The 16458-nt window shown below is 37.7% G+C and overlaps 1 protein-coding gene across 1 annotated transcript in view; it reads left to right on the forward strand.

Moving 5' to 3' along the window:
• The window catches only part of NETO1 (neuropilin and tolloid like 1), a 96502-nt gene that overhangs the window by 46197 nt on the left and 33847 nt on the right, over window positions 1-16458 (forward strand). The window contains exons 5-6 of the mRNA XM_081561971.1: window positions 10374-10415; window positions 10534-10661. Coding sequence (XP_081418097.1) covers window positions 10374-10415; window positions 10534-10661 — 170 coding nt within the window. The remainder of the gene's footprint in view (window positions 1-10373; window positions 10416-10533; window positions 10662-16458) is intronic.

The following is a 16458-nucleotide window of genomic DNA, read 5'->3' on the forward strand; positions in this document are numbered from 1 at the left end:
CCCAACCTGGAGGTGGTAGTGAGTAGTTTTGTATTAGTGGTCCAAAGAGGGCTTGATCAGCTCGTGGACATGCTCCTGATAGGTTGGTGGTGAAGTAATCTGGACTCTGTCATCGGCCTTCTGGCTCCAGTGGGTCTGGGGTCTCTGTGTTTGTGGGCAGCAGACCATTAACCTCTCTCACCTGGTGGGGTTTCAGTGTCTGCAAAACAGTTCAAAGATATTGTGCTATATGGGCTTCCCCGGTGGCTCAGCAGTGAAGAATCTACCTGCTGATGCAGGAGACTCAGGTTCAATCCCTGTTTCAGGAAGCTCCCCTGGAGAAGGAAGTGGCAACCCACCTCAGTATTCTTTCCTGGAGAATCCTGTGTACAGAGAGGCCTGGTGGGCTACAGTCCATGCAATGGCAAAGAGCTGTTGACTAAATAACAGGACTGTGATGTGTTTCCCTTGAGGGGAAAGCAGGACTCTGGGCCAGGCCTGCACTATTGTTTCTTGACTGCTCCTCTTCATCTCTGCATCTCCCCCATTCCCTACTTAGCAGTTATTGGGACCTGGTCCTTAAAGCTCAGGGAGGGTCCTGGAGGCTGGATGAAGACTGTTTCCAGGAACCCAGAAACGGGGGACACAGGAAGCCTTTTGTGCCCAGGAGCTCCACACGGTCTGGCTTGACACCGTGATCATCCACTTACTGGATGAGAGAATGAGGAAATTCTGAGCGAAACTGTTGGCAGGGGAGTGGTTTGCCAATTATCAATCTAGGGCTTTCCTGGTTTCCCTTGGACAGAAAATTTAATATGTTCTACAACATCTGATTCAAATACCAAACTCTGGGTTTGGACAATCTAGTTTTATTTTTTTTTTCTGTCTTTGTTATTCTTTGAACCTTCTGATGGTTTCTTCTTCTCTTCTTTCTTCAAGGCTTGTCTCTGTTCTATAGAGAAATGCATATTTTCTGCCTGGAATATTACTATTGCCTTGTGACTATCAAAAACAAACATTGCAAAAGCCTACTTCATGTGCACAGAAGCAAAATACAGCATCTGTGCATTCATTTTATAAGAAAGAATAGATTCTCTCAATATATTTAAAATTAAGAATATGAGCATCATGAGGACACAGAATATATTACAGCTAAATAAATAAGCAATACATCTATAAAAACCATGCAAATATCAATAATATTTTACAGGACTTGCAAACTTCCTTCTTAAAATGCTTATGTGTTTTGATTTCTAAAATTCATATATGCATAAATTTTATGTTAATCTAGAAAGAAGAAATCATGACATGTAAACTCTGCACTGTGGGCTACAGTCCATGGGGTCACAAAGAGTGGGAAATGACTGAGTGACTAACACTTTCACATTCATATTCACATAAGACACCTATGAAGGCAAACCCATTGTGAAGCCAGTATTGTCACAGATAACAGTAAACCTTTAAAAGAGGCTTAAATGCATATTACACTATGCATTTTCTACTGGGATGATGTTGCTTTTTTCGGAGAAGAGATAAATCAGATTATTAAAATATTATGATGATGCAAGCTATCTTAGTACTGTGCCGTCAAGTGTTTTTACAGTCGATTTTTAAAATGGCATCGTAAATTCAGTTAATCGATTTCAAAAACCACAAACAGTACTTTTCAATCTTGAGTAGGAAACAAGGCTCAACACTGATGGGCTGCAGGCAGGTAAAAAAAAGACAGGAAAGTGCTTACTGACATGGTCAGTTCGTTTCGAGGCAAGGGCTGATTTAATAGAGATACAGACATTACAGACTTGCAAAAGTAAGTAGAGATGAGAAGTGGAAACATTATGGAGCTCATGACATAATTCAGGCTGTGTGAGATGGTGACAATTTGATGAAAATACCAATTAGCTTTCTCTGGTTGAGCTGTGCACTGCAAACATATTACAGTATCAAAGTTGATTTCTATAATCAGGGGGTTTTACATGGCCATGTCAAGCAATTACATTTTGCCATAAAGGTTCTTCTAGAAACACTGCTGTGCTCTATGGTATAATGGCTCACTTGTACATTTAAAAGCCTAAACCAACAACATCTTGATGTTAGTTAAGAAAAATATGTTTCTGAACTGATATTCAGTGATTTGTGCAAAGTTTTAGGTTTAGCCTTTGGGTCAGAACAAGTTTATTTTTCTAAAGTTGTCGAAGGTCTATTTTGTTCATTTGTAAAATGAAGATGCTTCTGATTTTGACTTAGTCATAATCTAGTCAGATAAACAATAATTTACTGAAAGTCCAGCTATAAGCTGGGGCTTCCCTGGTGGCCCAGACGGTAAAGAATCTCTAACAACAATGTGGTGACATTGCTAACTTTGTGGAAATTTCCTTGGAATGTAAAATAAATGAATTGCACAGTCCTGAGTTTAATAACTTACCATAAGAAGTTTTGTTGGGATTAGACATTTCCCCATAATTCAAAGATGGGGTTGGTTAAGGCAAAAGTTCTGAAATATTCTGGTCTCAAAAGCCTTATCTTCTCTTAGCAAATACCGAAGACCTCAAAGTGCTTCAGCGTATTAGCTATGTCATTCAGTATTTGTCATATTAGACATTTCAACTGATAAAATTTTAAATAACTATTAACTCACAGAAAAATCACACTGAAAACCAATTATGTATTAACATAAAAGCATATTTTAAAACATTGATTAATATTAACATATCCATTAATAAATATTAAAATAATAATAATTTAGGGGGATTACATTGCTTCACAATTTTGTGCATCTAATGTCTGGCTTAATAAGACATAGCTAGATGCTCAGATCTGCTTCTGTATTACAAATTTCTAATGTGCTCTTATGATGGAAGTATATGAAGAAAATTCAGCCTCACGGAGAAATGTAGAGGGAAAAGGGAAGAGTGTTTCACAGCCTTTTCACATGTATACTAGCCCAAACTTAATAAAGTGATCGTTTCTCAAAGCTTAGATGCAATGGGGAATGTGAAACTGTATCAATGTTCATATTCTACTGCATTAACATTATATAACACTATTACATTAATGTATTTTCCTCTTCAAATGCTTCTTTTACCCATGTGTAATTATTTAACACTAAAATCATTAGATAACAGTTATTGGATCACTGTTAAGCAGATCCTCCAAATATGAACATATTTCATTACTCAATATCAAAAATCACACTTGTTCACATAAACAACAGTCACATTGAAAAATTACTTTGGTATTGAGGCTCTATCAAATACACACTGATGGATACGTTTCAGTTCGCTTGAATTTCCTCGTTGGCAGCAAATATTTTCAGTTTGTTTTCCTTGAAAAGTCAGCAGATTTACTCTGTTCTTTCTGCAGAAAAGATATGTAATCAAAATTTTACATTTTGAAAAATTAGTAATTTTGAATGCCTCATCAAGGAGATTTTAAAGTAAAAGGCTTTTGTGCCCTCAAGAATGCACAGGGATGAATTATGTAACGGAACCTAACAGCTAAGTTTTGGTGCCATTGTCCTGATTCAGCAGTTTTATTCACTATTACTTTTGCACCATCAATGCAACTGTCAACACAGATGTTTCAGTGTAAATCTTAAGATTTAAAAGTTATCCAACAATTTGAATATTTCAATACTACTTGTATTTGTTGCCAAGCATTCATATAAACGAAGATCTATGATGACTGGGGCATGCTGAATTTGAGAAAAATAAGCAAGCTCAGCCATGCCTGTACATCTGTCTATCTGTTAGACAAAAGTAAGTTTCCGTCCAGGTTCGATGCATGAGACAGGTACTCAGGGCCGGTGCACTGGGATGACCCTGAGGGATGGGGTGGCGAGGCAGGTGGTATGGGGGTTCAGGATGGGGAACACATGTACACCCATGGCTGATTCATGTCAATATATGGCAGAAACTACTACAATATTGTAAAGTAATTAGCCTCCAACTAAAATAAATAAATTTTTTTAAAAAGTAAGTTTCCATAAACAAGATATTAACTCTGTCTTCTTGTTTAAAGCTAAAATTTTACATCTGCAAGTTACTATATAGTTGGAAAGTGGTAATGTCTTGGGTTTTGTTGGGTTTTTTAAAACACTTTTCAACCAGTAGACATTCAACAGTGTCAGCTGACGAAAGCATTGCTTGATTAGTTTTTCTGCGTGTGTTTCTTTAGTCAACATAATAACTTGCTTTGTAAGATATTTCAGTGACTGTTACTTTTAGTTTGAAAAGTGAAACATGAATTTTTGCTTTTTTTGGTTTTGCAATGTTATTTTTTGTTTATTCAAAATTTTCCAAAATAAAAAGTAATATGTAATAACTATGTAATTATATAACATTATCTCATATACTTATACAATTATTAATGTGCATTATTTCACCATAAAATGAAAATATGTGTATTTTATTATATTTAAAGAGGCATTGTAGACTTTTGTAAGGAAAATTAGAAAACTTGCTTTCTTAACCTAAGTGCATGTTTTAACACCTAACGATGCTGAAAAAGAAATTGAAATAACAGAGTTTTCTGACTCATGGAAGTGAAAGATCTCCTTCAAAGAAAATGAACTAAACTCTGAATAAGAAATGAAAGTATAATGAAATCTGTACTTCCCCAGGCTTCATAGATGTTAAAATTTAACTGACTGTGTGTTATGCAACAGGACATTTTTGAATGGTATTACTGCATTAGTTCAGTTGTGGCATAATTTTGAGGTCAATCATTAAAGAAAAAGAACTGAATTTTTGAACTGTATGTGTGAAGAACTCATCGAAAAATTAGCTGTTACAGCTTTCAGACTAGAAATGCAAAAGGCAGCAAACCATCTTACAAGGTAAGTTCTCACATTGGTTGGAGAAGCACACACAATACTGAGAGTTTTAGCTTTTAAAGAGCATATTATGTTTATGTTTAAAATATTCAAGACTCCCAAACTATTAACTGTCTCAAAATAATGCTGCAATCAAACTGTCACAATAATACCACTATAAAATATATTTCTTCCTAAATCACAATAGGGCAGATTATTAACATCAATAAAGCTGAAGGAAAGATAATTTTTTTTCCCATCTTTTCATTTCTTATGTAAAGCTTTTTCATTTTATTTGGAGTACATTTCTCCTTTCCATAAATAAGAGACCTCTTTAAAATATGAGTTTCATTCTTTTCTCAAACTTTAGATATAGACATTGTAATGGTGATGGAGAAAGTGAGTTTTAGTCTCCTCCATCTCTGACAAAATGGCCATCCTTCACAGTAAGAAAAATATATTATAAATACATTTATTTTATTTCAGAGGAAATACTGTTAAATTTCTTAATACTTACACTTTATCTATCTATATCTATGTGTGTGTGTGCGTGTGTGTATATTTATAAAATCAGACAGGAAAAACATACTAATTCTACCTGTGCTTCCATGTGGACTCAAGACAAAATTCAAGATCTCTAAATTAGAATGTATTGGGCAAAAATGGAGTTACAGAGATTATAGCAGGGGAAATTAAATATAATAGGTCAGTGCCTTATTAAATCACTGAGAATAAAGTGGGTTCATCTCTGAAACTGTATGTCATCTCTACCCTAAACTCACAGCCTGAGACTGCTCTTGAAAACATAAGCGAATCCTTCATTAACCACACTTGTGATGTCATCACGTGTCATGTAGGATCTGGAAAACGCTGCCCTACATTCCTGAGAAATGAGGATAGCAAAAGACAGCATTTTAGTAAGATTGTGAAACAGGTTAGCCATTGGATACCATGAAAGGATCTCCTGAACCCTCGAGGCCCCTGATCATAACTTGAACAGTGTTGGGTTAGGAGAATAATTTGTGATAACAATAACAAAATCCTAAAACCTCAGTAATTTCAGGTAATTGAAATTTACTTCTTGCTCATGCAGCCTCATCACGAAAAGACTGTGCTCCACTTCCATTTCGGAGTTGGAGCTGGAGTTCTACATCTTCAAGATCTGCCTTCTGATATTGACCCCGGGAGAGAGAAAGGGAGTGGATAATTTTTTCGAGAAATACTTGTGAGCTCAGCCTTCAAGTAAATGTTACTTTTCTGTCCACATTTCACTGGACATGGTACCCAGAGTTGCAAGGAAACCTGGAAACGTAGTCAGCTGTGTGCCCAGGAAGAAAAAAGATGTGGTTCAGTAAATAGGAAGTCAGTCTTAAATATAACATCTAAAGTTAATAATTTACTGTAAGTGCCTCTGGATTGGAAAAGTGTTGATATAAAGCACTACAAATCAGTGAACAATACAAGATAATCAAGTTATATGTATAACTTGTGTAAGTTATATGTATAGTATAATGTAATTAGTTTTGTATGCAAACACATATCAAAATAACATATTCAGTTACATTTATTGTGCACCTCCTATGTCCAAGCAATGTCCTTAGTTCTGGATAAAAGGAAGAAGAATAGACACAAAGGCCCTTGTGTACTTCCTTATAGTCTAGTGGGAGTAAGTGATCAATAAAAAGATAACAAATACAAAATAAAAGTGAATTGTGATATTAAAAAAAAATGAAGGGATAAAAGAAAGTGGAAGTCAATGCTGCCTTAGAGTGGGTCATTCAGAAAGGTCTTTCCTCAAAGATATTTGAGCCAAGAACTGAAGAATAAGAAAGATTCATGGGTGCAGAGCCGTGGGGGAGAGAGACTGCAGACCTAGAAAAGAGCAAGTTCAAAGTGCTGAGCATGAGAACAGCCTAGAGTGCGGGAGAAACAGGAAGTGTTTTGAGAGGAGAGAGTGAGGTTAGCAGCCTGGCGTGTGCTGGGCAGGTGGTCTGGGAAATGAACACCCAGGATGTTGTGTTCCATTACAGAGAGTTGTGTCTTTAACCTCAGGGCAATGGGAAGCCAGATGTGTATCATGATTTGATTTGTGTTTCTGAAAGTTGATTCAGATTGTTTAGTGGAGCATAGACTTGGGGAGCTCTAAGTCCAAGGTCATTGTGCTTCTGCATAATAATTTATGTCATTGCCCTGGACAATCTAAAGCAATAAATCAATCTCAATATCGTTAAATTCAGTGTAGGCTGTTTTTACAAATCACTGTTGTTTATTTTTTGTTTGTTTCTGCAGCTCATAGGGGCCATGTATTACTGTGCTGGTCATACTACTGGTGTCTAATTCAGAAATGATTATTTTCCCAAAGAATTTTTTTTTAAGCAATCAGTGCTCTCACCGTTAATACAATGACAAAAATACATTTTTTCAATTCTCAGAACTGGAATTTCTCTCAACGTTGTCTGGCATGAGTTATAAAAATGACAAATGTTAGCCTTCAAACTAGAGAGTAGAATACCAACTACATTCTCACAGGAATCACAGGAACAGCTCTGCAAGGTTGAAATATTCTCATCAAAAAGGAGATAGTGAGTAGCACTAATGACCATTATTAAGTATTATGCAAAATAGTAAAAGAAATATAATGAATAATAAAGAATCCAGATAACTGAGGATGAGATGGTTACAGATTGTCACCGACTCAATGGACATGAGTTTGAGCAAGTTCTGGGAGATAGTGAAGGACAGGGAAGCCTGGCTTGCTGCAGTCCATGGCGTCCCAAAAAATCAGATACAACTTAGCAACTGAGCAACAACAAAAATAACTGAAGTAGGCAAGCTTAATGGCTAGATCTTTTCAGTACCAGTAAAACTGCTAAATGGTGACAGGCAGTTTGCATAATTCTCTACAAAATAGTTCTTTTCTTGTACACAGTAGGTATTAACATACGCGTTTCTTGAAAAAAATGATCGAATACCCGTTGACTTAGATGAAGGGAAAAAAAGTCTCTGCTAGGAGGAGACCTGATCCAAATAAACTCTTTGCCCTCATCTCTGTTCTTTAATGGAAATTCTATGCAGGTATTTCTTTCTGTTTTTTCTTTTCCAAAAAGGCAAAAGAACTGTTTTCAAAACACTTGTGCAAAAGAATTTGTATGTTGATTCTAAATTTATTGTTATCGTTATTCTAACAGTGTCCTGCAATAAAGTGAGTCTAAGTAGGGGACATGTCTAAATTGTAGGGGGAACAATCCTACAATCCTTTCAGCTTCAACAGATCAGTGCAATTTACTAGTTAAAAAACCCACAGAAAATTAAATATTTCCTTTACTATGTAGCACTAGTGACATCAGTCTGCAGTTATGGGCTTGTGCATTCACACACAGAGATGCACTAAGAAGCATCCTCAGATACACACAGACATACACGCACATATGGTCTTAATATCCAGAACTAATTCTATCCAGAAAGAGTGCTAGCCTTTAATATTTCAGCCCCAGACCATTATTAAGTGGTGTCTTACAAAACATTTCTAACTTTGTACGACTGTTGATTTATCACTAATACCATAGTAGCAAAGACAAATTAAATTTCACAATCATCTTTTAAATTGAATACCATATGTCTCCAAGATAAATCATAGCCTTTGATGCCTTCACCCATAAATAAGAGAAAATCAATTCAAAGTAACTGAGACTATAGGGACGTGTATTGTTTCAAAAAGCAAGAGGCTCAGAGAGTTGCAAGTCCAGACAAGGTGAATACAATGCCTACTGATATCCTTAAGGACTTCCAGTTCTCCATGGTTCCATTCTGCTCATCATTTGTTGTGGTTGTTTTGTCACTAAGTCGTTTCTGACTCTTTTGTGACCCCATAGACTGTAGCCCACCAGACTCCTCTGTCCATGGAATTCTCCATTTAAGAATACTGAAGTGGGTTGCTGTTTCCTTCTCCAGGAGATCTTCCCAACCCAGGGATCAAACCCACGTCTCCTTCACTGCGTGTGGATTTTTTACCACTAAGACAGCTGGGAAGTCTCTGCTCATCATAAGAGTCAGCATTTTCTTTCTTTAGCCTCTGCCAGCATCACAAGTTGCCCACCACACACGATCCCAAAGGGGCCGACACCAACATGACGACAAGCTGAGCTGGGAAAACTATACGCCTTGTCTCTATATTTTCAAGTGAAACGTTCTCAGAAGCCCTCCAATAGGTTCAGTGGTATGTTATCCTGGCTGCATACTCACTTCAGAATCAATCCCAGGAAATGGAAACAAGACTACCACTTTTGGTTTATAACAATTAAACGGCTGCAGAGGCTCGTGATATATCAGGCTTCCCTGAAAGCACATATGGGGCTTCCCAAGTGGCTCAGGGGTGAATAATCCACCTGCCAAGGCAGGAGACTCAAGTTCAATATCTGGGTCAGGAAGATCCCCCGGAGAAGGCAATGGTAACCCACTTCAGTATTCTTACCTGGAGAATCCTGTGGAAAGAGGAGCCTGGTGGGCTGCCGTCCATGGGGTCGCAAGGAGTCAGATACAGCTGGGTGACTGAGCAGGAAAACACCTGAATGAGCAGAGAAGGACGGAGCCCTGGGCTGGGGGGGACTGAGAGGACCGGGAGGAGACTGGATGTTGAGTAGACGCCGCAGAATCCTGAGGAGCACTTTGAAAACTAGCATGCGATGAAGCTGGGGAAGAAGATTTGATGAAAACAGGATCGGGAATTCCCTGGCGGCCCCGTGGTTAGGACTCCTCACTGCTACTTCTGAGGGTCTGGGTTCCGTCCCCGGTCAGGGAAGTAAGATCCCACAAGCTGCACAGCCCAGCCAAAACAGCAACAGCAAAGGAGCAACGCAGTGCAGTCGACCAGAGGAGGGGGCTTTATGCTCTACATCTTAAATTTGTGTTCCCAGTATTCCACTTTCAATCCTGTTTCAACAACTTAGAGACTTTTAAATCACAAGCAATAATCGTATCTAGAATAGGTGGATGTTTACCCAAACCTTGACTCACCTATGGATTTTGTTGTTGGTTAGTCGCTCAGTGGTGTCAGACTCTCTTGTGACCTCCCCTGGACTGTAGCACGCCAGCCTAGTCTGTCCATGGGATTCTCCAGGCAAGAATACTGGAGTGGGGTTTTCATCTCCTCCTCCAGGGTATCATCCCAACCTAGGGATCGAACCCCTGTCTCCTGCATCTCTTGCACTGGCAGGCGGATTCTTTACCACTGCACCACCTGGGAAGCCCTATCTATGGATTCATTTTACAAAAAAGAAAAAAAAAAAACTGTTGTCTGATTATAAAGACGATGAGTAAGATTTTTACTTGATTATTAGATGAAGGAATGACATTGGAAGGTTTTTTAAAGTGGCTCTTTTAATTGATAAAAATCCAGTAGCAATAATATTATATAAACTAACATTATAGTCTTAACATTATTATACGGTTTTTATTTAACCATTTAATTTCCCTTAATAGGTTTATAAGGGAGATTCCTGAATAATTCAATGATATCTTACTCAGTATCATTTTAAGTCATAAATACAGAATAAGACTAATTGTCTTTTTCTCAATTTTTAAGATCCTGACTTTAAGGACCTTGGAGTTTTGAAACCATTACCAGGTTGGTAAAACAGATATTTAATACTGTTCAGAGACCTTTGTTTTCTGCTGTGATATATACTTTTGGTTTATTACTCAAGTTCCATTTTTGTATGTTTGTCTGGCATCTCCTTATTTAGTGTGTGAGTTTGAGATGGGCGGCCCTGAAGGCATTGTGGAGTCTATACAAATTATGAAGGAAGGCAAAGCTTCTGCTAGCGAGGCTGTTGATTGCAAGTGGTACATCCGAGCACCCCCGCGATCCAAGGTCAGTCTCAAGGTGAAATGCAGGTTTGACAGACAACTTGAAAAGTGTCTCCAGCATTGCATTGCTTTAAACCAACCAGACATGCTCAGTATATTTCAGAGTGCAATCATAAGCGATCATTTTATTTTTGTTTTGAAATATAGCGTGTCTTCCCCTGTTTAATGTAACTTTCAAGGTCATAATAATATGGAAAGAATGCTGAAGAGATCCTTGGATAATCTGGACAAGAGGCTCTAGGGTAAATCTACCTCTAAAAAATGGATTGAAATGTTGTAAGCAAGCTATGATTTAATTAACTTATGCCCTTATTGTCAGTATCTGCAGTTTGCTTGCTTTTTAACTTAAAATCTCTGAAAGAAATTGTCCAGGCTTCACAAAGTCATGTATTTCTGGTGTGTAACATTGTGGTCCAGATTCAGACTCAGATCTCTGTTTTGGAAACACTTGTTTAGAACAACTCCATTCATTCTATTATGGATGTATCTTAAGAAATACTGGGATGAGAATTTTGTACCAGTAGCAAATCACTGGTTTAGCATGTTGATTATTTGCTTAGTCTCACTTTATTGTCATCCTTTAGAAGTAGAATATAGTTACAACAAAGCTTTACTGATTTACTAGATTTGGAGTTGCCAATTTATTGAGGTTGAACAGTTTGTTATTTAATTGACTTAGTGTGTCTATAAACTCTCAAGCACTATGCTGAAGAAATGAAAAATTATGCGGCCATATTTCCAGTTTAATTTTTAGACAACTATGCATCAAAATAATCCATGAAATAAGACAAGATCATTGAGGTATTTAGAAGGTGTAGTAGAGTGAAGGAGAAGACCATGTATCCCTGGAGAGGGGAATCAAAGGTAGAACCAAGTTGCATTGCAAGGCATCTTCTGAGTTTTGATGAGAAATGATGCTCTCAGGTAGACAGGGTGGGACTTGCCCTGTTAGGTAAAGAGCTTCCCTAAGGTCATGGGATCATAAGAGATCCCCTCTCTCAGGAATTAATTGCATGTGACCACATGAAAGCAGAATTCTGGAGGTGAATCGTTAAGCTGAAGGATTCTGTTAGTGCCCTTCAAGAACCCAGATTCATCCTGAGTGCATTAGTGATGCATGTGTGTGTGTGTATGCTAAGTCCCTTTAGTCGTGTCCAACTCTGAGACCTCACGGACTGTAGCCCGCCAGGCTCCTCCATCCATGGGATTCTCCAGGCAAGAATACTGGAGTAGCTTGCCATGCCCTCCTCTTAATGATATACATGAGTGTGAAACAGCAAAGTGATGTGGTCAGATGTGTATTTTCAGAAAACCAGATTTTTCTTGTCTAGAAAGGACAGAATTGTCACCCCAAGCTAGATATGAAAGAATTTGGTGGCTGGATATTCCAAATAAGGGAAAAAATAAGACTCATCTCCAAGTGAGTTGGTATTTCAGGAAATATTTTTATCTTTCTTCACTTGATTTCCCATGAATATGTCTTTGGGGTTTGCATATAATTTGGAAGTGTGGCATATTTTCCCCAAACTTCTGGTGATAGAGATTCAGACCATGGTCCAGTTTCCAGCTTTACCATTACAGGTCTCTCTGCATCAGAACAAATCTTTTAAAAGGTTAATTAACTTTGTTAAAATTATGATTTATGAAGAAAGACATAGTAATACTTCCATTTAAAAATCCAAGGCTACTGGTGACATAAAACCCAACCTACTACAAAAATTATGCAAGAGTTCGATTGCAGTTTCTTACATTCTTACATAATTTGTGGAGTCACATGTGCTATTCATTTTTCTTCAACTCTATGAGTGAAAGCTATTTTAGATTTTTTTTTTTCAACAGGAAGTATCTGAGCCCCACCTCATGGTCATAACTCGTATCTTTGTCACCTCAGTGTCAAAGAGACGGTGTCAATGAAAGTGCAAACACACACCGTTTCCTTCCAGCTGGTAAATAGACCATCTTTTGTACAATCCCAGAACAATGCCAGGTGTACCTGCCTGTTACAGAATCTGGCATTCTGTGACCCAAAGGAAAAGCCGCCTGCAGAGCTGGACAAATATGGCTCTATTGTGACAGGCCTTCTCTGTTAAATTAAAGGTTAGGGGATAGGAAGTGGCTTTGAATAACTGTTGAAAAAAGCAAGAAGTGGAGATGACGCTTTACTTGGGCTTTCTATTTATATGGAGTCCTAGCAGCCTAGGAGAACAGACTATTTCAAAGCACAAGTTACGCTTGAAATGGCTCCTGTGAATATGTGAATGATAACTGGTAATTGCAACGTATTACACAATGAAAGTGCTAAATAGCTTACTGGGGTTCCATTAAAATTGACATCAAGTGTATGTCACTTCTCAGCCCTTTCATAAATAGAAAATGCACTATCTGATATCGCCTTTGTTTGGGAATTGTAATACAGATGATTGCCTTTAATTAGAAAGTGATTAACCCAGATTTCTTAGAAATTGGAATACCGGAGCCAGAAAGAAAGTTGGAAATCCATTACTGATAAGGGCAGGTAACAGATGAATAAGCAGAGTCAGGATGGTGAAGTTGGTTAACAATGAGATGTTGAAATATGCCTCTGTAAGCAACTCTTTGGCTTTCATATAGATTCTAGAGCAAGCGAGATGGGAGCACATTAATGGTGTCTAGTTCTGGATCTGGTTCAGTAAAGAACCACTAGAGAAGGATATTGGATGAGCTAATTATGGTAACAATGTTAATTTTGTGAAGGTTGGAGCTTATTTTTCTCTAGGTGCATGCGTGTGTGTGTGTCAAGTCACTTCAGTCGTGTCCAACTCTGCAACCCTATGGACTGCAGCCTGCCAGGCTCCTCTGTCCATGGGATTCTCCAGGCAAGAATACTGCAGTGAGTTGCTGTGCCCTTCTCCAGGGCATCTTTCCAACCCAGGGATGGAACCTGTGTCTCTTACGTCTACTTGCACTGGCAGGTGGGTTCTTTACCACTGGTGCCATCTGGGAAGGCCCTTCTCTGTAGGTACCCAGTGCCAGGAAGAGTCTGTTATTCAATTAACACTCATGGAAAAAATAAACTCGTATGTATATATACATAACTGGACATAGTAACAATCTATAAACATTTGAAGAACAGTCAGGAAATAGAATTAAGAGGATAAGACTTAATTTCTCATATTTTTTAAGTACTGCAATTTATTTGAATGCTTGGATCTAGAGGAATATTCAATATAAAGAAGGTTTTTGTTTTTTATTTTAATAATGAAGATATCCAAAGATCAAATGAGAATTCATGGGAGGAATCCAACTAAAGTTTGGCTGGGATTTTGTATAATAATTAAAAAGTCAAGTTATTTTTTGGCATAGATAATACTAAACTCCTTTTAAGACCAAAACCTGATGAATCTATGATAAGTAACTGCTCAAATATTTGATTAGTTAGTAAAAAGACTGAAGTAAGTCTCTCTCTTGACCTCCAATCCAATATGATGTCACAAAACCACAGTGTTTGGGGAAATCAACAAATTTGTTAAGACAGGAAAATAAATAAGTCAAAACACTTATAGAAGTATATAGATTTAAGATTATTTATTTAATAATTAAAGTTTGGGGAGAGTAAAACTATAGCTTTTATTAGCTATCCATCATTTAAAGCTTCAAAATAATTTTTTAAATGTTACTTAATTCAAAATGTTGTAAATAATATTAGGACAAAAAAGGAACAAACTGACAAATACAATAAATTAATATTTTATAGTGAAGTTGAGTTTTCAGACTCGTGACTTTAGCAAAGAACACAGTGCAGCTCACCAATACTTCTGACCTGCAGAACTTGGAGATAATACATGGGCATTATTTAAAGCAGACTTCCCGGGGGGGCAGTGGTAAAGAATCCACCCGCCAATGCAGGAGATACAGGAGACTTGAGTTTGATCCCTGGGTTGGGAAGATCCCCTGGAGGAGGAAATGGTAACCCACTCCAGTATTCTTGCCTGGAGAATCTTATGGACAGAGGAGCCTGGCAGGTTATAATCCGTGGGGTCGCAAAGAGTCAGACAGGACTCAACGACTGAGCATAGCCACACAACAACATTGTTTAAAGCTGCTCAGTTTGTGGTGATTTGTTATGGGAGCAAGGAGAAAATTAATGCATAAGCAAAGGGTAGCAGCAAAAATTGAGGACAATGGTAAGATTAGGGACTCTAAAGACTGAGCCTGCCCTTATTATCTCCAAAAATGAAAATAAAAATTGGATAAACAACATGAAAATTTTAACTGACTAGAGAACTACCTATGACGGTGTTATGGTTCAACTTTGTTTTTAAATGAAATCTCAGTTTATAGCATCAGATTTTGGAAAGTTACTGCAATGCTTGTCTGTGCAGGCCAGAAAATCACGTATCAGGGTTTGTTGTGTGGAGTGTGTGTTTTTCCAACACTTCAGAACACAGTAGGATGTTCTGGTTTTCTCCTCTGAATAAAGTGCACACTGCTCTCCTCCAAATTCATGGGATATACTACTTAAAATTAGAAGGCCCTGCAAGTCCAGCCACAAACAGCAACCACAGAAGTCCTGGGCAACATCCTTTCTAAAATGTAGCTTTATCTATCAAAATGTAAAGTGATATTGAAACTGTGGTCAGTGTTTCTCAGACTGTGGTGTATTTAATTTGTATTTATCATGGAGAAAACTGTTCTGGCAAGTCTTAAAAAATGACCCCAAACAGTGTTTGTTTTTCGCATATCACTGGGAGACAGGCTACGGAAGCAGGTTGAATGGTTGGTACTAAATGCTTGCAAGTATGTTAACTTAGTAAATTGTTAGCCAGATATCTTTGGTTTAAATATGCAAAAGGGATTCTACTCTCCTATTAGTGTGACTTGGAAGACAGACATTACTAGAAATTGCTTATATGTTCTGAAGCCTCCCACGTCCTATTCCATAAATCATTTTGTCAGCTCAAACTCTTTGTGATTGATTAGAAAGAAGAATGCATCAAAATGATGCACTGAGACGAGATTGTAATCTGACTATTTTACTGAAGTTATATATGATTCTGTTTATCACTTTTTCTTTTCTTCAGCAGACGACTAACAAGCTTTCTATAGTTTTTGACCTTAAGTAAAAACACTGTCACATGGCATTTTTCCCCTTAGTGATATTATGGCATGAGCTTTAAGCTGACAAAATATCATTTAAATCCTAAGGTAGGGAAGGTTTTTTAATATGGTATATACTATAGCTAGAGTGGGAAAACTTGATCACTGATCTGGTTAATGGATTTGGTTTGTGCAGCAACAGCTCTGTACTCAGTAAAGCTAATAATAACTGGAATATTTTATTGATCTTTTAAAAACTATTTTTAAAAGTTTTAAAATGATTGAATGCTTCAGAAGTAAATATATAATATCCAGTGACTGTAATTGTTCAATTCCTGTATGGATATTATTATTATTGCTCAGTCATGTCTGACTCTTTGCTACCCCATGGACTGCAGTTTGCCAGGCCTCCCTGTCCATCACCAACTCCCAGAATTTACTCACACTCATGTTCATGGAGTCGGTCATGCCATCCAACCATCTCATCCTCTGTCGTCCCCTTCTCTTCCAGCCTTCAATCTTTCCCCGCATCAGGGTCTTTTCTAGTGAGTCAGTTCTTCATATCACGTGGCCAAAATATTGGAGTTTCAGCTTCAGCATCAGTCCTTCCAATGAATATTCAGGACTGATTTCCTTTAGGATGGACTGGTTGGATCTCTTTGCTGTCCAAGGGACTCTCAAGAGTCTTCAACACCACAGTTCAGAAGCATCCATTCTTTGGTGCT

The sequence above is a fragment of the Giraffa tippelskirchi genome, chromosome 14, assembly GCF_054371585.1.
Source record: "Giraffa tippelskirchi isolate mGirTip1 chromosome 14, T2T-mGirTip1v1.2.pri, whole genome shotgun sequence".
Classification (NCBI taxonomy): domain Eukaryota; kingdom Metazoa; phylum Chordata; class Mammalia; order Artiodactyla; family Giraffidae; genus Giraffa; species Giraffa tippelskirchi.